The 21,332-nt window shown below is 38.7% G+C and overlaps 1 protein-coding gene across 1 annotated transcript in view; it reads right to left on the bottom strand.

Moving 5' to 3' along the window:
* nup210 (nucleoporin 210) overlaps positions 1-15,777 on the bottom strand; it is a 39,738-nt gene extending 23,961 nt beyond the window's left edge. Inside the window, exons 1-14 of the mRNA XM_042491630.1 lie at positions 15,203-15,777; positions 13,184-13,323; positions 9,402-9,533; positions 8,642-8,738; positions 8,247-8,397; positions 7,608-7,740; positions 7,245-7,403; positions 6,923-6,991; positions 6,729-6,835; positions 5,781-5,921; positions 5,506-5,643; positions 4,093-4,248; positions 2,168-2,366; positions 376-521 (exon numbers count right to left, since the gene is read on the bottom strand). Coding sequence (XP_042347564.1) covers positions 376-521; positions 2,168-2,366; positions 4,093-4,248; positions 5,506-5,643; positions 5,781-5,921; positions 6,729-6,835; positions 6,923-6,991; positions 7,245-7,403; positions 7,608-7,740; positions 8,247-8,397; positions 8,642-8,738; positions 9,402-9,533; positions 13,184-13,323; positions 15,203-15,363 — 1,929 coding nt within the window. The 5' untranslated portion in view covers positions 15,364-15,777. The remainder of the gene's footprint in view (positions 1-375; positions 522-2,167; positions 2,367-4,092; positions 4,249-5,505; positions 5,644-5,780; positions 5,922-6,728; positions 6,836-6,922; positions 6,992-7,244; positions 7,404-7,607; positions 7,741-8,246; positions 8,398-8,641; positions 8,739-9,401; positions 9,534-13,183; positions 13,324-15,202) is intronic.
* Positions 15,778-21,332: the final 5,555 nt, after the last annotated feature.

Here is a 21,332-nt window from a genome sequence, read left to right as displayed (position 1 = left end):
CAGGAGGAGAAAATTTTAACACTCGCTGATCATTGCATTTCTTCCTTGATTGTATGGAGAAACTGTGTGTGTGAATGTGCATGTTTGTGCATGAGTGTCTGTGTGTTTCCTTCAAAGACAAAAGCTAATTGGTGCTACGAGGTGAGTTGAAAGAATAAAAGCAAATCACAACAAAGACTTCAGGTAAAGTTCAAGATAATTACACTCTGCAGATGCCTCGTAGCATTCAAAAAGAGAAAGTGAAAACTATTAAATAATCAACTAAAAACTACCCACGAGGAAATGAATTCTGGAGCCCTTGAGAAATTGGGGGGGGGGGGGGGGGGCGCCAAACGATACGTCTCACTGTTCATGTTGACAAAACTTTGGACCCACCCTGAGGGGAAGATAGGGAGCGAGGGGGGGCTTGGCACTGAGGTGGACGTTGCCATGAGTGTAGCTCACAGTAAGTATGGTGTATCCAGGAGCCAGGGCCTTGGCTCTAACCCCACTGCAGTGGTGCTGGCCTGGAGCCAGTCTCCCTGGATCAGGACAATGGGGGTTGGAGGAAGCCAAAGAGTAAGAGAGAATGCAATATGACAATATACAAATAAGCACAATTGTTCATTCAGGTGTACTCATTTATCTTTCTGTCTTACACCACGCTGAAGCACAGAGAGGTCCTGTTATTTGTCCCAGCCCAGTCATCTGATTAATAATACAAGATTTCAAAATGAAAAACTGTAAATCTTACTAACAGAGGAACTTTCGAAGAGATAAACGTTGCTATGACAATCTTAAAGCCATAAAAAATTTAAAATGCTTCAGAGAGGACTGTGCCCGTACTGTTTGTCTGGGTTTGTTTGGGTGACTAATATGAACATATGTTTGTATTCATCATTTCTGTAATTCTTCCTTCCATGATTGTAAACTGCAGTTGAAGTTGTGAATTGATTAAAAAGTGTCCTTCCCCACTGCTTTCATGGGAAATTGTACAGACTGTTTTTTATTACAGTTATTACTGCAATAACCACAGTGAATATAAAGGTGGCCTCCTACATGACACACTGCACTGAACACAGCTTACAGCTCTGACTCTCTGCCCGAGCACGACTGGGTCTGACCCGATGGGTTCCGGCTGTAATTTCCCAACATTCCCTTGGGCCTGACTAGGGTTAGGTTCTCACCCATTTACCAGAGTGCTTTTTTTTAATGAGACTAGCAGTGCTCGTGCATATATGGTCGGAGACGAAGAAAAAGAGGGGGCAACGACTGAGAAAGAGGGAAAGTGAGGGAGCAACGGAGCAATATAGTGGAGAACTGCAGGTGAGAGATAAAGCGCGCACAAGAGAGGAACGGAAAATGAGAGAAACAAAAGGGGAGAGGGCTGCAAGGCGACTTGGTTTGCCATATTCACCTCTGACCCAAGCAGGGGGAGAGATGTGGGTAACATGCAGTGAAGAGCGGTGATCATATTCTGCGTGCTGCAACGCCATGGACCACCGCTCAAACTCGAAGACGGACACACACCGACGGGAGCAGCCAGCTCTGACAAACCGGTCGTGCACAAGATGACAGATTTTTTTAAATAACAGAAGGAAGAGAAGACTGAGAAGTGGTGTGAGGAAGCAGGCCAGCCTTATTACATTTTTTCTCTTTACAGTAGAGATTCATGTTTTTTAATCATACGTGGGCCCCAAACTGCTGCGGAGGATCAGGTTCAGGTCGGGCTTGGACAGAAACTCTGCAGGTTAATGTAGGGTGGGGCCTGATTTTTTGGGTTCAGTCAAAGCTCTTAAACAGCTGTGCATTTAGTAAGTAGAATAGATGTTTCATTAAAACAAAATGAAGAACTAAGTCAAGCTCCTCATATAAGTCCAAAATAAATGCATTTTCACTCCAGCATTGCTAAATAAACCATACCCACAATACACTTTCATGCCTGCCTTTAGTTCCATCTGCAACTCACTGGAGAGTCGTGATCAGTCATCACTCACATTGATTAACACTAAACAGAGTGATCAATGAAAGCGTCCCATGAATGAGCATGCCTTAGTTAGTGACCTGAACTGAATGTTATCCTACCATGAGAGTACACGAGTGGATTCACCCACAATATGTGATGACAAAGGACCTTTTTTAAATTTGTTGAATAACAGTATGACCCGGTCAGATCACCTGGACTCACCATCTAGTAGTTCGAAGACGCCATGGTTCTCCTCCTCAACCTGCAGGTCAAAGTGGGAGCAGTCACTCAACATGACCCGCTCCTTTTCCACCTCCTCTAGGAGGCCGAAAATCCGCAGGGGCAGATCCAGAACCAAGCCCACCCTGGCCTCTACTGGGCAAGGAGCGAAGTCCATGGCCACAGGCTCCACAACATACACCTGAGGGACAACAGGATCAAAGAAGGATGAAAGTGTTCGACTGAGGGCCGGGAATGATGATTCAAGCTGTAAGACTGAATGTACTTTATGGCCGAACAATTAAGTTAGATAATTACACGTCACAATTTTATGTCTTCATGATTAATAATAATGTACGTCAGAAAATAATTTGTCATCTGTTGTGTTTTCAATTTGCTTGAATGACTTCTATAGATTAATTCCATTAGATATGACAAATCACAGTCTTCAATAAAAATTAACGATGGGAGTAGCAGAGCAATAGAAATTGAAATATAATGGACGCGCAAAGCTGGAGAGTTGTTCACACTCTCCTGAAACTTTTACATCATTTTAGCCCCAGAAAGTATATAAACATTGTTTGCTTTAAAATCCAATGATGCCAACCCAGTACATTTTGTGCAAAATCTGCATCAGGAGCAAAGTCTTACTTTGAAGTACTTCAGAAGTAGCTACTTTGAGTGCAAAAATAATGAGGAGCACTTTGAGTGTCCATATTTACCCCAGTGCTCTTTGGAGGCCCTCTCCCCAACTATGACTAAGACTCCACAAATTCATTCAACACTTCTGTCATCATCCGCAGTCAGACACACACGGCTGCTTATTTATTGTCGAATTACAGCTCAAAAATTGCGTTAATCGCTGATGCTGCTCTAGTTTAAGTGTTTTGCAGGCTTGAAAACATTCTGGCGACGACCGTTTTCTGGCTTTTACCAACCCATTGGCACTCTGAGCTTATATGGAATTAGAAAATAATTGCAAGCATGCCGTTCTTTGCTTTTTAGTTTAAAACATTTTTATTGCGCGTTTCATAAAAAAAAAATCTTATATTCAAGTACTTTGACCAAGTCAAAGCCAAGTCAAAAAGTGTCTGATTTTCAGTTTACTCCAGTACATAAATGCCAAATTTAAGCACCTTCAAGCACCTCATTCGAACCCTTTTCAAAAACTCAAAATTTGGTTTCAAATTTTCTGCAAAAACTGAAGTTGAACGTTATGAAGAAAAAAATGTTGGTTTGATGCAACATGAGTCTCACACAAATGTTTTCACATTTTCAATTGAATTTTTGTTGCTGGTTGCTGATTGGTGCAGGAGAACGTGACACAATCTTTTTTCCAACTGAGCCTCGTCTGCATCAACCCAGTGACAAGAGACAAATATTTCATGTGAAATAGCCAAAAGTGTCTTGGCAGGAAATTGTGTGTTCATGTGACACCTCACTGCTTACAGTAAGAAGCTGATGTAAAAAATAGGTTTTAAAATGACAATCCATAACACCTGATAAAAGCTTAAGTTGCCAAAATATGCAAGTTAATAGCATATAGTTTTCGCAAAAATTAATGAAGTCTTAATCTCTTTTAATCCCTCAGACCTATTTCCGTAGTAATCACTTTGAGGGTTTGAATGTCTACGCTTCAAGTGTAATCTTAATGAATTATTAGTGAATTGTGTAAACAGGAAAGAATGAATGACATTACCTGCTGCTTTTTTAACATAAATACTTCACTCAAAGACACAGAAAAATACTGTATGTTAAGGTGCTGAAGTGCAATTAAATAATTGTATTTCCTGAAAATTATACAACCATTATGCAGTATAAAACTGATAAAAGTGAGTAATCAAAGTAATTTGATTATTATTTGTGCTATAACATGTTAATATTTAACAGGTGTGGTTTCACAGTGACAGTTTTCCAAGGGCACTTACCCTCATCTGGCCAAAGTGCAGTGGGTTACGTAGGTCATGAGCATAAACTACACTGACGCCGACGTCACTGACTGTTGTCATCACTCCTTTAACAGTCACTGTTGCCACAGCTGTGTTGGAGGAAGACCAGCTGAAATTTCCACTCCCACCTGTTGCCTGTCACAAGAACCAGAAAACAAAGCAAAGCATAAATTAGAATTATAGCAAAACACATACAAAAATGTCATAAGCACAGGCGGAGCAAGACGTTAAAACATTCAGGGCTCAGCCCAAATCTACAGAGGGTACGCTCCATCAGGGAGATTTTTTCCTGTTAACGACAGCTATGTGCACTACTTTTCAAGCCATTTGAGATAATGGAATAAAGTGGTGAAGGAACAAGTTCTAAATCCCAGCAATGAGTTGAGCATATAAGCACTCCCGGTTCCCCATCTTGAGTTTGATGGGGTTTTTTTGTTAGATGCCTGAAATGAGGTCTGTGGTTAACACAAGCTTTAGAGACTTTCAAGTTATGCTCTAGGGCATAAAATAAGTCAGTAAATAGTCCCCTCATGAATTTTGAAGCTATTAATGTAAAAGCAGTTGTTAACAAGTGACAAAATGAGACTACATTACGTCGTCAGGCTGAACATCGCTTTACAGTCTCGTTGTGGTGACAATGTTGAAATCATGCGACCACAGTGTAGTTTGTTTATAGCCTAACGTTATCTTTTTTTTGTGGTAAAAAAAGGAATTTCATTCATCTTTCATTTACAATTCAAAACATAATATTGATGTCCATTTGGAAAGATTATCTTGCTGAACAAAACTTGTAAGTATTGTAAATGTTTGTTAGCCACAGAGCTTTTTTTCCACCATAGTGGAAAAATTGCATTGGCCTTTTGATAAGGGGAACATGAGCAACACTAACTTCTGCATCCACCAACCAAAAAGCCATCCCTGCAGCACTACATTCCTAAAAATCTGTACATCATTGAAGAAACAAACAAACAACAAAATAAACAAAAAAAAAAGAAAAAAAAATACAGAATAAATGTTTTGCTGCAAAATCTGCTTCATTTGAATTCATGCCACAGAAATCTCGGTGCTTATTGCAGATCACAGATCCCCAAAAATGACAAGTATACGGGGTCTTGAATACTCTGAATTGAATATTAGGACAACAGGAATAGCATGGTAGGATCAAAAACATGGGCATACATTATTATCTGAACCACACAAATTTAAAGCCCTTTAAAAAAAAAACTTTTAAGAATTGGGGCTTTTGAGAAAACATTCAGGGCTGGATGGAGCGCCAGAAGCCACCAATCCGCTCCACCTCTGGTCATAAGCTGTCACATGCTCGACACTTCTGCCCAACAACGGATTAAAACCCATTCAAGTTTTCCATGTATTCTGGAAAGGAATAATTACCTTTATTGTGTACTGATAAGCTCCAACCTTTGGCTGCCATGGAAATGTCAGGATACTGGGACTAAGAACTATGGGGTTATAGATTTCTACATCCTGCTCATTGTGGACCGGGTTGGCGAGTGCATGGATCCTTCCAGTCTGAAACACAACAGAGGCAACAGGAAGTGATCAAGCTCGCTCTACTGAAGTGGAAGAAAGGCGCAGGAGGTAAATGCAATAATGATCCTGCAGCTGAAATACAGATTGAAAAGGGTCAGAGTTGCAATTAAACTCACTTCATCCACAACAGCTCTCAGGGTCGCATCAATGAGAGTTAGGCCTTCTTTGAGCGCTTTGACACGATGATATGATCCATTCACAGACGACTCCAGGAGTTCAAAGTACTCCGCAGGGAAACCAGTATCAATACGGACATTCTGCAAAATCAAAATCAACCACACGCAGATATTTGAATTACTGTCTCTGTATAACTCAAGATGGAAGCCTGGATTCAAACTTTTACAGACTCTGTGGTTATTTTTTTAAATTGTGTCAAGATTTTGATTTGTTCATTCTTCAACAGTGACAGTTTTCTCATCACTGCTTGAAATATTGGCTAATAAAACTCAAAGGCCAGCTAAGGAAGGCTAAAAGAGCATTAAATCACTCTTCTCTAATGTCTCTCAGATGTGTTGCAGGCTGCATCTGATTAAAAATGACCAAATCTTTTTTTAGTTTGCCATTTTACAGGAACTGGAAAAATCGTATTCAAGTTTTTGGAATGTATGTCCGTTATTTCAACTATGTCACTGATAAAAATGAAAAAAAAAAAAAAAAAAAAAAAACCCCAGAAAAACAGTTTTGCCTTAATAACAGAGAACAGAGCAGAAAATGTGTTCTGTTTCATGCCATTTGCTAATGACGAAATGTGAAATATTGTGTCCACAAAACTACTAATTCTTACCTGACGTTTAAAATTACTGTCTATATATATATCTTTGTCTATCTATCTATCTATCTATCTATATCTGTCTATCCATCTATCTATATATATACACCCACACACAAATGTATATATATATATAATACAAATATATATTATATTAAATTCAAATAACAAAACAGCTAAAACAGTCTGGTAAAATCACATCACTTATGATACATACAGAAGTTAGACAAATACACAATACATTCCTTTAAAAAAAACAAACAAATTAATAGTAAATTTACCAAAACATACTTACATCAGACAGGAAAATCTTATTGCCGGATTTATCAAAGACCTCAATGACGATATCATATATTCTGTCTGTTTCGAGCACCCAGCTGTCTCCTGGGTGAATTTTAAAACCTAAAAGAATTAAAGAGAAAACTGAGGTTAGCTAAATCTTTTTAAAAAAATTAGACTATGAAATACTTCTTATCATGTTTGACAGACCTAGGTAGCCTGGTTCAACGACATACAGAGTGCTGTTGGGTAGGCGAGACACTCCTTGCATTCGAAGGCCTGAGAAGATGCTGTTAAGGAAAGTTAACCAGGCACATGCACTGAAAATCACAGTTCTAAACTTAACATAACATTTTTGCCAATACTACCCCTCTGCTCACAGAAAAAAACAAGGTTTGGCGTAAAAACTCATCAATAGCTGCAGTTTACACAAATCCCCAGACTATAAATTATCAGCTGAAGATGTCAAAGTACATGACATTAAACCATTATAACTGCTACAGAGCAAGAGCACGACTTGACAGAAGGATACTTTTATGATCCAGCACCACGTTGATGTGCCCCAGTTGAATTGCTGTAACTGTGGAGGTGCTTTGATCCAGACTGGCCACGGCAACATCTGGGTTTCCATTAGTGCTGATCACACTGTTCTGAAGGTGCAGCTCATACTGATCACAAGGCATCGAGAGCTCTGGACAAACAACACAAATACAAATTAGCTGAAGAGCTGGCATTTCTCTACTAGACAGATTTGGGGAAAAAGGCACAGCTGCTCCACTCATCTGGTCACAGCAAGCTGCATCAATGACTAAACCACGTTTTTTGAATTCAGATTTTTAGAACGAAATTGATGCTTGTGCATTATGAGCTGTGAGTCACTAAAGCAGAGTCAGACCTGTGATCGTGCCTTGTCTTATCTTCAGGACCCTGTATCGGACGGAAGTTCCCGCCAGCAAGTAGACGTCATGTGCAGGACTCAGCAGGATGTTCTCTAAAATCAGCAGTCTCACCTCAGCAGCACCCACATCCTGTGGCGCAGATACCATAGTTACAGAAAAACACAGCTACAGTTTCCCGCCTTAACAAACCAGAACAAACTGGTTGCAGTGTTCGGAAAATAACAATAGAAATCAAACAAATGCATTTAATTCTTTTTTTTCTTCAACAATTTCTTTTTCTTTCTTCTCTAATGAACAATGTCTTGTATGGATAACTCATCTATCAGGTAAAAGTTTAGCTTGATGACAACAAATGCAGATTACGAAATCTTTGAAAAGACAGAAATTCAGCTGAAAAGTCACTTCTGTTGTGACTTCATACATAAGGCAGAAAGGATTTATTACTAGCATGCACTCTTTTGCCCTTTTTAGTTGTCTGCGTCTCAGGAGATAAGCTATCGCACAGAAGGGACTACTTAACTAGAACAAACTCTTCTGAGACTCTCTATGACTGTAACAATAAGGTGGATTATTTCAAACTTGTGCTGGTGTCAACAGCCAAGAAATGTTTCTATTGGACCACTTTAACAGCTCACCTTGTACAATGACTCTTGTATTTTGGCCTTCAATTTAGCATGTCCTGTTTTCAGCCCCGATACCAAAATAATATCGCCCTGTTTCCCAACACGCTCCATGTCAGATATATATCCAGGGGGTGTGTATGTGGACTCAGAGAATTTAAGTACCCTTGAGGAGAGAAAAGACAAATATTAGAGACTCAACTCAGCATGGCCCCTTACATCAGACCTAAAACATTATTCAATTTCAGAAGAAGAGGAACAACTAAGTAAAAAAAAAAGGAACATCGCACTCCTTTCACAAAACAGCAGCACAACTGTAGCAAAGAATTTATGGTTTGGTTACCAGGTTGGTAACTTTGGTTTGACTGCTCGGTGAAGTGCAGGTGCAGTATTAACAAAGGGAAGCCTACCGTAATGAATTGTAAGAGTCAGAGAATCCGTTCACATCTACATCTTTCACTAAGGTCCAGTCAAACACCAGACCTGCTAGAGTGCTGAAGGTGTTTCCTGCAATATAAAAAAAACAAAGAGTCAGACGTGCTGTGAAGTCCCAAACTTCAAATCTAAACACATGAGAGATTTGGTGAGGAACGGAGCATATTTGCATAAACCTCTCAACTTGTCTTATAATGCTGAGGACACTATACTTGAATGGATAATGGATGCTGAGCACGATTGTCTGAAAGCTCCTGGCAGTCGAATTAGCTAAAACAAAACCGATAGGCATTTCATTACAGGATACTTGCCGTCCTTTTGCAATCTGCTTCATCTGAGGAATCTAAAATGCACTTCTAGGCCAAAGCAAACAAAAACAAAACAGCAGGCCCTGGAGCCATCATCAGAAAGAATCAGGCTGTAGCTACAGCTCATTAAACTAAGTGTGTCTGCCTTAAATGGAACCAGTCGAACAGAACAAACACAGCCACCTCGCAGTAGCAGCCGCAGAGCAAAGAAAATGCTGCCTAGAGCTCAGCTCAGTCATTACTCTGAGAATTCTTTAGAGCAGCGAATAAACAATGCAGCATGGACTTGTTACAATAGGAAAATTGAGTAATATTACAAGTATCAATAGAAAATATTATTAATATAATAATATAATAGTCTTGAATAATAACACCAGCAGCACACAATGAGAATCACTTCATCCTGTGATGAGGCAGCATATGGTACCTTCAGAGTCCAGTGCATGAATTTTGAGTGCCAGTGGTGAGTCCTCAAGATGAAGCTCTCTGGTGGTCGACACGATCTGGATCTCACTGATGATATCGACAATGGCGTCACAACGCAGCACCTGTCCTGTGACTGCAAACAGAAGAAGGAAAGGGACAAATCATCATATACCAGAGTTTTTACAGATAGAGGCAGGTTAGATTGAGGAATTTTTAGGACTTTTCTGATGCCACTCGTAATGAAGTTTAAAATAATTTTTACAATGGCCAAACTAAAGGAGAAAAATATGAACTGAAAGCAATGACTTAGGTTTTGAGACAATTTTGCCCAAATGTTTCTTGAAACAAAAAACATGACTTTTTCTTATCTATCCAGGTGTGATGGAGTTGAGGGTAGAACAGAACTGGGAAATACCAGACTCTTGTTGCTGAGATTTTTCAGGGCAAGGTTGTGTTTCTCACTCTGCCGAAATCTTGCTTAAACAGGCAGTTTTGGATTAATTTGCACTTTCCATGTTGCTCAAGGTACAACTAGCAAAGAGTGGATCCTCTGCCCTGAGCATCCTGGTCAGAAACAAAATATGAGTGTTGCTGGTTACGCTATCCTCATATGCCTGATGTTAATGCAAGACACATTCAGTAAAATATTTTTTAAAAAGTACATGTTACCGATTATTAAGATTTTACAATGCAATGTCAGAAAAAAAAATTAAAAAAATAAAAATAAATAAATCCTATTTTCCACATATTAGCATTTTTAAGTCTTTTGAGAGACTAAACACTCAAGGCCTTAGTTTAAGATGAATGAATTCAATGCCTTTTAAGACTTTATAAGGATCCCCTGAATCCTCTGAATACACACAATATATATGGTACAGTACCACAATACTGCACTTAACCAAACCAGGAAAAGCCCCAAAACAACTGGCTTTGTGTGTGTGTGTGTGTGTATGTGTGGGGGGTGTTTTTTTAAGGCAGAGCAATAAATCTTGTTAAGGCACAAAGCACAGAAATCTACCTCCTGACTGAACCACATACTTTATCACATGTATGGAAACAGCATCGGAGAGCTATAGTTCTAAAACATCCTCTGCTTCATGCGCAATGCTGTTCGGTTATCAGTCAAGTCAAATGTTGTGGCTTTTCTGGTCTGCTTAGTGGGCTGTTGCACGAGCGATAGATTATATCTGATTATGTTTTAGTTAACTACAACAGGTGCAGCGAGTTAAGCCACATTCAAGGTGATTGTGGGTAGCACGTATAGCCCTACTTTATTTTTTTGTATTATTTAAAAGAGACATTTGAGATGCACGTGGAAAGGACAATGTGTCTGATTTTCCCCGATTCCAAAGCAAATGCTGACAACTGCCAGTCATCTCTGACTGGCCAACAGTGCCACAGGCAACAGATGACATACACCATTACACAACAGCAGAAACGGAAGGATGAATAAAGTGTTGTGCAACAGAATGAATGACTATCAGATTTGCAACTCTGCAGGAAACAGAACTCAGATAAACATGCATACTATTATACTCACATGTTATACCATACATACTATATGCAGGGCATACTTTTTCATGACAGTATCACTACATAGCAATAAATCTATTTAAAACCAAAAAGATGATGAATGAATTTGAACACTTTGCAGACTCAGGTTATGTGATGCTGCTAGGCATGCTTTTTTGGCTTATGTAACTACAAAACCACAAGAAAAGTTTGTTTTATATATATTATATTAGATATCTATTCTGAATTCTTTAGGTTATGGAATATAAAAACTGTGACCTTAAAACAGTTCAGTGAATCTAACACTGCAGAAAAAATGAAAAAAAAAAAAGGAAGTGCTGGCAGCTGGAAGATGAACATGTACTCTGCACACTATTAACCATAACAAGTTGTGACAGTGACCATTCACTCAGCCTATAAAAATATGATAAAGAACCCTTTATTGATACTGAAGAGCATGTGCTTTTGATGCTCTGCTTTGGCACCATCTAGATTATGGCGGAAAATGTGCACTTTTTACAGAGCAAATCAAGTGAGTGCTGCACAAAAGCTGATTTGAAAACCAAGCTAGCAGCATCTACCCATCAAGAGCTGCTGAGCTGCTTGAGAATGTTCTCTTATCTAATCTATGTGACCTGTACTGTTAGGAAGTGATAAGGTTTATTGATATCAAAGCCATTATTGGTTTTGCTTATCAGTGCGATTTTTTTTTTTTTAAATTCCCTTATTGAGTTAACAATTTTCTCTGTGAAAACAGTGAGTCTTGACAGGTTTTCAGCATCACCACAACAGTTTTCATTCTTTATAAGTCTGAACACAGCGTAGACGCGGAGAAGCACAAAAGGCATTAATGTGACTCAGGTGTTTAACTGCTGTGTAATTAGGAACCGGTTCTCCGTTGGATGGTCAAAATTCTGCTAAGCTTATTGGCGTGGTGCTAATGATATAAATTTGGATATCTGAAGATGAGCTACTCTCTGTTGATGCCAGAAACCCAAGAAAGTCAAGTCTTAATTCTGGAGCTGCTCCACAGGCAATGAACTGAAGACTGATTTTGTGGAGCCACGGTTTGCTTTCTTTTTATTCTAATACCCAAATGAGCTTTATTCAATCATAGTGTTCTCATTTCTGAAACAGGAAATGTGACCATATACTCAGAACATTCCCCTGGGTGCTCTCAGTTTCATCTTAAACATCTTCCCTGATTCATTATGGTTTCCTGAAACAAGACAGAGCTGTCAAGTCATTACACTTCGTTTCTTCAGTGACACTGCTGCCACTCTAACCAATGTCCGTGGGGAAGGGGAAATCAATTTTCCCTAACCAGTCACCACAGACCAACATATCCACCTAAGCCTAAAGTCATTTTAAGTCCACATCGATGAGTTCACATGCCAACATACTTGTTGTGCCATGGATCAGGAGTGGAGTGTGACGAAGTAAAAAGAAAACTATAATGTCAGGCAATTTTGAGAAGACATGCTTATTTAGAACAGCCTGGATGACATCATCTATCTTGTCTATAGCGGTCGCCATTGTTGTTGTTGTTACTCCTCATTGGTTCCTGTACATCACTTGACAACAGCTTGGTGACAGCATTAGTCCCACCCGTGGCACTAATTGGCTAATCATTAGTCCCCTTTGTGGTGCTCCTTGGATTGATTTTACTTCAACTGAGAAATCGCTGTTTCGTGTCGTGGTGCTGAACATATCAGTCAGCTAGGTTAAGTGGGCATGGCGTGATGCCATCACAATTTTGAGTTTTAGCACTCCAGTTTCTGGATTTCGGAGAGTTTTTTATGTTTGCTATTATTTTTGCATGGTATTCCACCATAGAAATAACATGTGTGTATGAGCTTAGTTCCCCTTTAACCCTGTAAAGTTTATTAAAAGTTTATTAGTAACCATCACTTGGCCAACATCTGCTTTTGAAAGCAGCCCTTTGAGTTGCAAAACAAAATAAAATAAATTCCCGGGTGTTTTTCAGTTACTATCTCCAAGTAACATAGCACCTCAATATGGTGGCACATTTGCTAAGGCCACAGACATTATGATCTTAAGCATTATTATACCTGTAAAATGTCTATATTCTAGTCTGTTTCTCCACTGACACATATCTACACTTTTGAAGTTATTCAGAAAATATACAACTTAACCAACTATGCATAAATTTATCTGACATATATTTTAACGCAAGCATTGGAAAAAAAATCTTGAATGAGATACTTGTATTAACTGATTTATTAATTATTATAATAACCATGTATTTACCAACATCTTCAGCCAGAATGATGCTGGTCAGTCTGGAGGGCTGGGTGGAGAGAGCCTGGAGAACAGCTCTACGGGAGCAGCCTCTGCTGCCCTCCTCATCCAAACCCTGGATACTTGCTACCTCTGGTCTGGTGGAAGACCTGGAAGAAAATGAACAAAAAAAAAACAGGTCATGTTCATCAACTGAGTAGCCATATACAGTAGTTTTTCACTTGTCACAATAACAATGTTGACCTAATGTACACCATAGAGAGAACTAAAGGTCCAGTGTGCAGGATTTAGCAGCATCTAGTGGAACTAAAGATTCCCCTGCGTGTGAAGCGTGTATGAATGTATAGAGAAGTGGATACAGCACTGGGCTCCGTTCATTCCTATGAAAGCTGCTCAGTGGTGCATGAAGCAAAACGGTTCACATGCCGTGCATAAAGTTACCCCAATGATAAGGCACTGCTTCCACACTGTGCAGCCTATAGAGCAGGCACACTTGAGACTTTGCCAGCCCATTAGCTTAGTTGGGATAAAATAATTCAATCATGCATCTCTTCTAGACTTTTAAGGAGTTATTGGAACGAGTAGTTTAAAGCCTGATAGTGAAACGACTCATTTCATGGGGGTTGTGATGCTCAAAAAATTTGATTTATACACATGTAAGTCAATAGGAAAAAGTCTTCCACTGTTTGGCCAAAACTTGGCTTCAAACCCTGGCGTCCAGATTTCACTGTACATGTGTTGTACTTCAATAATGTGAAATAATTTGAAAATGTGACCTCTCCTTTTCTGAACGTCCTTGGGGGCCTGTAAGCATGTAGGAGAACTATGGTGGCCAATGTGAAAATGAATTAATGTATAACAACTTGGCTGACTCACTGCGTATGTAGCTATGAACAGCAAATTCTATGGTAACAAAAAAACTATTGTTATTTTCAGGGAATTATAAACCGATGAAGACATTAGGGATATACGATAATATCAGCACATCATCGGTATAGTAGATATTGGCTGTAAAATAAAATATTGGAATTGGCCAACATGCTGATTTCTGCTGATATGACAAAGTGATATTTTTTTTTAATGACAAAGTGACAAGGCACAATCAACCCTAAGTTGAAGTATTTGTCTGATTTTGCAAAATGAATGAATATTACACTAAGTGAAATGTAGAGATGTCCCAATCAAGCCTTTTTTTGCCTCTGATCCTGATCCAGGTCATGTAATATTAAATGCTAATACCAAGTCTAATACCCATCTGATACTTGTGTTTACCCAAATAATACAGTTTCTGAAGAATTTTTGTTTTAATTTTACAAAAATAACAAAGTAAACAAACTACTAATATTTTTATGTGACTATTATCACAGTTCCACTCAGTGTAGCATGTGGTTTTTCATAAAATAAAAATAAAATTTCTTCTTAGAATTACTTATGTATTTTCATTTATGTAAATGAATTATTACTTTGTTTAATTATTTGTCCTTATGTGTGTGTATCATTTGATTTGATGACCATAGGGGACATTGTTAAAATGAAAAAAGCTCAATAAAATATTAATGAAAAAAATGTTTCTTCAGAAACTGCTCTAAAATCCACTTAGTGCATTATAAATTTTTTTTTTTTTTTTTAAAAAGTAGGTGGGGAAAAAATAGATATATATTGATCCGTTATTATATTGGAAAAACATTTTTTTAAAAATTAAAAACCCAATATTGTGCATCCCTAGTAAACATAATTATGTATATTTTATACATTTTGTGCTAATATATGCCACTAAATCCTGCATACTGGACCTTTAGGGTGGAGTAACATGCTCATAATTGTTATGCCTTTGCTGTAAACTTGAATAGCTTTAAAGGTAAGTGATATTCAAGAAAAACTAAAGGATATTCAGATATCCATTTTAATTTCAAACGGTTTAGCTGTTGTTGGGCCCACACACAGTGTACTTGGCCATGTGGCCTGACCCATGCAATCCGACACTCGTGCCCTCAGCTCCCCTCAAGTTTGATCACACACACTACTCACCATCTGTAGCAACCTTCAGTGGTTTCCAACGTGAAGTTAATTCTTGTGCTTCTGGCAAGCGGTAGCAACACTTTGGGTATATTTAGTTTGGACGAACCGTTCACATGAATAACGGTGATTGACATTAGCAAAACAAATACTGACGATTTGAGGGAAACCATTTCCGTTTCATGAGATTTATGGCAGAGATCCTAACGGTTGAATGAATGAACGCTAACTTTGTGGACTAACTAAACTTCCTTCGTCCCATTAGGTTAGCTATTTGTGCAGTAGTTTGGGAATCGTGGATCGTTTAGGTAAGCTCGCATCACTTGTGAAAGCTATTTTCAAACACACGCTGTCTTCCCACTCAGTTTCAGTTTGTGTCAGTAGTTAACAGACAGCAGACACATGATGACAACAGTTACAATGTCCCCGAGTGCTCTACTTCACGTCCTCCGCTTCGGTTGTCCTCGAAGATGTTACGAAACACACAGCGACTGCTAATTCAGAATCCCGAGTATTATATTAATGTATACAGTGATCCAACAAAACCTTAATGTATTTTTGCTACAAATACCCGCCATTAGCAATAATTGGACTTCCCTAGTGTGCATGCCGGGAGTGGGTCCACGTCATAGACGGGGGTGGGCAGCGGCGAGGATGACGCTGTTTCTTAAAGGTACCGTTTGTTTTTGTCCAACTGTCGATTTTAATTGAATTAGGCTCAGATTTAATTAAATTGGTTTTAATTTAATTACATAAGCCCAGGCTGCGAGCCTGGATAACTAAATAGAAAAAAAATGCAGACCCCAGATCAATAGCAGAGAGCCCTTTGGTCATCGTGTGTTTGGTTTGTTTTAATTTAATTAACTGCAAATATGTTTAATAAATAGGTTTATGCACCATTGAAGTGTAAAATCACTCGGCTCCTGCACTTTTTTTTTTTATCTTGAATCCGTCTAATTGAGCAAAAGGGTCTAGTCATATTTTTATGTCTTTAAGTTAAAGTTGCTTTTGTTTATATAAAGATGACTGTATATGCACAAAATGGGACTGCACGTCGTCTGTCTCTCTCTCTCTCTCTCTCTCTCTCTCTCCCAGTTCAATTGCAAATTGCTGTTTTTGCATTAATGTTATTTGAACAATATTGTCAAAGCATCAGGTATAGTACAATTCAGTAATGATGTATTAAAATCATCAACACAATGCACTGAATAACAATAGATATATAAATATATAAGAACAACATTTATCTCTGTCTGTCTGCCTTTCGTTCTCTTTCTCCAACCTTCCCTAAATCTATACTAGTGGTTCCTAACAGGTCCAGCCACAGTGTCCTGATCTCTCCTTAGTCATTTTATTCAAGGTCCACACATAAGATAAATTACCACATATTCAGTTTTATTTCACAAACTCTAAACAACATGCTGGCTTAGAACACAGTGAAATAAAACATAGCTCACTGCAAGACTGAAGTGCAATAACTCAAATGAAGCAAATTAATAGTACTGCAACCAGAAACTTATCCTTTGTGAGGGCCCAAGGACAGATGGTGTCTTATGTTGTGAAGACCTCTGATGTAGATTGTAAATTTGTGATACTGGGCTATATAAATACAACTGAATTCAGTTAAATCCCCAGATGTTGTCAAGCAGCATCTGTATCCCCTTTTGGCATGCCTATAGTTCAACTTTGAGTGTCACTTTAAGTCCTGTGGATACCACTTACAAACCACTTTATAGGCCTATGTTGGTATATACACATACAATCTAATCCAACAGAAAAGCCCCTAAATTTCCCCCATCTATCTCAAGCTTATGTACAGTTTTTGCACCATTTGTGGTGTAGATTTCAAGGCTCCTATAGATACCACTGAGATACCACTTCATGCTGTAGGTACATATATACAATCTAATACAGCACCCAAACCCTTAAATTTATCGATCTATCTAAAGCTTATGTGCAGATTTTAGCAACATCTCTAGTGTAGATTTTAAAGCTCTTGTAGGCTCTTTGTGTTGGGTTGTATTACTTGTGTCATGTGTATTTAGAGTTATCTCTAATATTTCGTCCCTGTCATGTACTGTATGTCATAGTGGACAAAACTTTACACACCATAATGCAGTCAAATACAACACTATCATTTACGATGACTACAGAAAAGACCTAAAGTTGAAGTGACACTTCACTGACATGGTGTCAAAACACAGTTTTTGTTTATTCACGAAGACAAGATTCATTACTTGATCCCACAACTTTGTATATTCTTGCACAAGTGATAAGTTGTTTGGCTGCTCCTTGACACCCATCCAATAGATCTACCTCTCTGTGGACTCTGGCCATGTGAGATAAATGAAAGCCATTAGGACATGTATCAATCATTAGTCTGCCCTCCACAGAAAAAGGCTGCTCTTCATGGTTAATTGATATAAAGTGCAGGCCATTTAGATGTTGGCTGACACAAGTAACTTGATATTTTTTTGTAGAACAATTGATTTTGTATTGTTTTATTTTAAACTACAAATTCATTTGAATAACCAGACAAGGCAGACCATCATGAATGCTTGGCTGCCAGTCATTCTTTCATTGCATCTTTTAGCTGTCTGGGTCTTCAGCATTCAGTCAAGAACATGTAGTGTACAGCTTTTCACCCCTAGGTGTCACTGACAGCTACATATATATATATATATATATATATAAATATATATATAGTGTATTATTCTAACTCAGGCACAGATGACAGTAATGACTGGGGGACGAGTTCAGCAAATTAGATATGTTTTCTTTTTTTAAAAAGGAAATGCCATCAGTGCTTTTCAAACATTGTAATATTTAACAAAATAACAGTGGTTGAAAAGACTATTGCTGAAAATTCCAACATGTTTGACAGTGTAATGTTGTGAAAAACCAAGCGCCAAATTCTAATAACATCTAATATCTAATCTCCCCTTGGTTTGTTTGTGTGTGAGATCATTTTCTGGCATTAAAATTGGTCCTGCGATACAACATGAATTGTTAACAGAATGTTAATTATACATTCTGAGTTCAACTGGCTGCATTATTTCTGATCCAAACCTCTCATCCGCTTTGAAGTTATTAAAGCAATGCCCCTCCTGGTCTGCGCCTCTTGTTTTCCAGACACAGAGAGATGCACAGCTTGATTAGCGAATACACTGTGGTTTTGAAGTGTTTTACATAATGCAGCGCTGTGCCAAAGGTGACATATTGTTTGAGTCAGAATGCATTAGCAGTGAAAGCCCATCACTGACTGCTGCTGTGTTCCAATAGGCTGGTTTTAATAACAACCATATAGTTGCAACTGCAGCAATCTTCACCTATACAGTACATTCACACTACAAAAGTAACATGATCTAAAGCGACAGCTGTTCTAACTTGGTTTAACTTTTTCAAGCTATTTTGGGCTGCAATAAGATGACACATCTTTCTTCAGTACAATGATGTCAGTTGAAATGAAACCTGAGAAGACAGCAACTTTAATTTATTTTTGGCAAAGCTGCTCCAAGTAGGCTCCGGCCCTACTTTTAGTTTCATCTTTGTACCCTCTCCATGGGCAGTGCATGTACAATTGATGTCAGGAGTGCATGATGTAATGTCTGAGAACATGGAAAACAATACCTGAATGTCACGCTCTGTGTCTCTAGCACTTCACATGGAGGCTTGTGTCTAGACGACACAAAGTGCAGCACCAGACTGAACTCATTGAAAGGGAAAAGCTCTTGTAATGCAGAGTTGTTTTTGGGCCTTGGATAGCTCTTTGATAGATCTATGTGATTTCCTCAGTCCAAATCTGGCAGACTTGAAGCTCAGCAACCATTATATTCATTTTAAAAAGGAAATTCTCATATAGTTGGAAATATGTTTTTTTTTTATTAAAATTGTCTGACGTTGTGACTGTATTTTTGGGAAGTTAAACAGTCATAACCATTAACAGTTGCTGATTGCACAACACTTAATCAACTACTTCAACTACACCTGCCAACCATCTCACTTTGCAGAAGGAAGTGCACATCTACTCATTGATTAGAGGCTTGTGCTTGTGACAGCATGACATGTAAACATAAGTGCTATAGAGTTATAACATTATCTAGTTCTGTGGTGCTAGATGACCTTGCAGTAGATGTGTAACGGAGTTAAGAGATAATGTGATCCCACTTGCCATATAAAACACACTACAAAACACGGGAACTGGGGTCTCCTATTGTAAGTAAAGGCAGCACCCCCGTGGTTTAGGGTCGTGCAACCCGGGGGGTAACAACAGTCGGACCTCGCTGCCTCCGGGGTAGGTGCATGAGTATGAGCTCTGTCTTTGTTTTATATTAATTATTTTCATTTTAATATTAAGGAGTGGTTTAAGTTGTATTTTGAATCATAAAGCTCCCGTACGGTCGAACCTTTTTTTTTTAAAAAAAGTTGACGATATTTGTCTTTTATTTCTGTTTACAAATGGCTAAAGTTACACATGTTAGCTAACTTGCACTTTCTTTTCATTTTACTTCTTGCAGCCGTGTATGTGTGTGTATAAACGGCGAACTGGACTGACTGTGTGTTAAATCTCCATGCCAGGTCAGTCCAGATGAGAAATAAACGGCGAGCGTGCCAACGGTGAAAAAGTCTGCCCTGTCACTAAATACACAACGCAAGAGGAGGACAAGGACCGCTACAGATGCACGCTTCCTTATGCACGGTGATACAGTTGGCAGGTGTAGTTCGGTAGAAAGAAAATAGTTCCTACATGAAACTGCTCACGACAGGGTCTTTGGATTATCTTGATTAACCAGGTCATGATTTCTGGAAAGAGACATTGCTGTTGAGTTCTTAAAATGTATTTTTTGGCACTTTAAACACAACAAGCTGAGTGCCATTTTGTGCCATTGCATTTGTGAGAAGACAGACATCTCTATAGCCAATATCCTCAACACTGAGCAACTCACACCTTACTAATATAGATTAATCAATAGAACTACAGGTTAGAGGAAAAATAAACATTTTGGACTGTCCCTTTAAAGGGGGATTTTTTTTTTTAGTTCCAAGGGGTTAAATATCCACCTACTTTTATATCGCACAGTGGTGTTGCATTATATACCACTTCTGAATACATCAAATCCTTTCACCTCTGCTATTAGGCCACAATGTGGCGACACCCATATGTTGCACATAAAATATTTTCCTGTGTCGCAAATGGCTGCAGCTGCTTTTAAATTCCATCTAGTGTCGACTCATCTGGCATGCATAAGCAGTCACATCCTTCCTGGTGTGGAGTCGGGAACCTTCCTTGGCCACCATGCTTGGCTCGGTCCAAACAAGTGGGTGCGGAAGGCTGGGGCACTTACTTAAACTGTTACTCAATGGCAGTGCTCTCAGCTGGTGGCTCAGCTTTCACCAGAAATGTAATAGGCTTTATAAGGGTCACTGCTTCAAATAGTTTTGGAAGAACGCAGCTTAAAGGTCCCCTAGGTGTGAGGCACAGTAAAAACCTGCTGTAGGTAGGCATAATAAAAGGTGTTACTATCCAGTGGAATCAGCCTTTGCCTCGGGGAGCTATAAGAAACGTAAAAAAAAAGAACAAGGAGGTGGGACTTTGGTTCAACTCTGTGTGTGATAAGACAAGAGATGGCCAGAGGGTCTTGACTCTGAAGTTTTCCTTTCCTTGCCTTCTGCTAAACCTCATGTTGACTGATATTTTTTCACCCAAAAGAATTATAGAAAAAAAATATTTTCCTAGAATAATAAAATTTCCTTTGAGAAGTCACATTTCTTTTCCCTTTCAGATCAGCTTGATCTCCAGCAAGTCAAACAGGGCAGGTCTGCAGAGCTGTGCTTTAAGGGTCAAATCCCTTTACACAGCCTTAACTACGTGCTGTAAATTCCCTCGCCATTTCCATGGTGTAGACATTATTAGGTGGATAGAGCTGAGTGGGTTTGCATTTGCTGCTCTATGCATTCATGATCACGGACAATGGAGGTGTAATCTCAGCAAAATGCTTCCATGCGCCTTCACATTTAATGTATACAAACTCTTTATTCCCAGATTGAATAGATTTATTTCTCATTCGAATTCACAAAAAGTAAAACTAGACTAATAATAGCCAATCTGAGTGTAGTTTGTGACATTAGACTACCTCTTGAC

This window comes from Plectropomus leopardus, chromosome 8 (genome assembly GCF_008729295.1).
Source record: "Plectropomus leopardus isolate mb chromosome 8, YSFRI_Pleo_2.0, whole genome shotgun sequence".
In the NCBI taxonomy this organism is placed as follows: domain Eukaryota; kingdom Metazoa; phylum Chordata; class Actinopteri; order Perciformes; family Serranidae; genus Plectropomus; species Plectropomus leopardus.
This window is presented reverse-complemented; position numbering and strand designations above follow the sequence as displayed.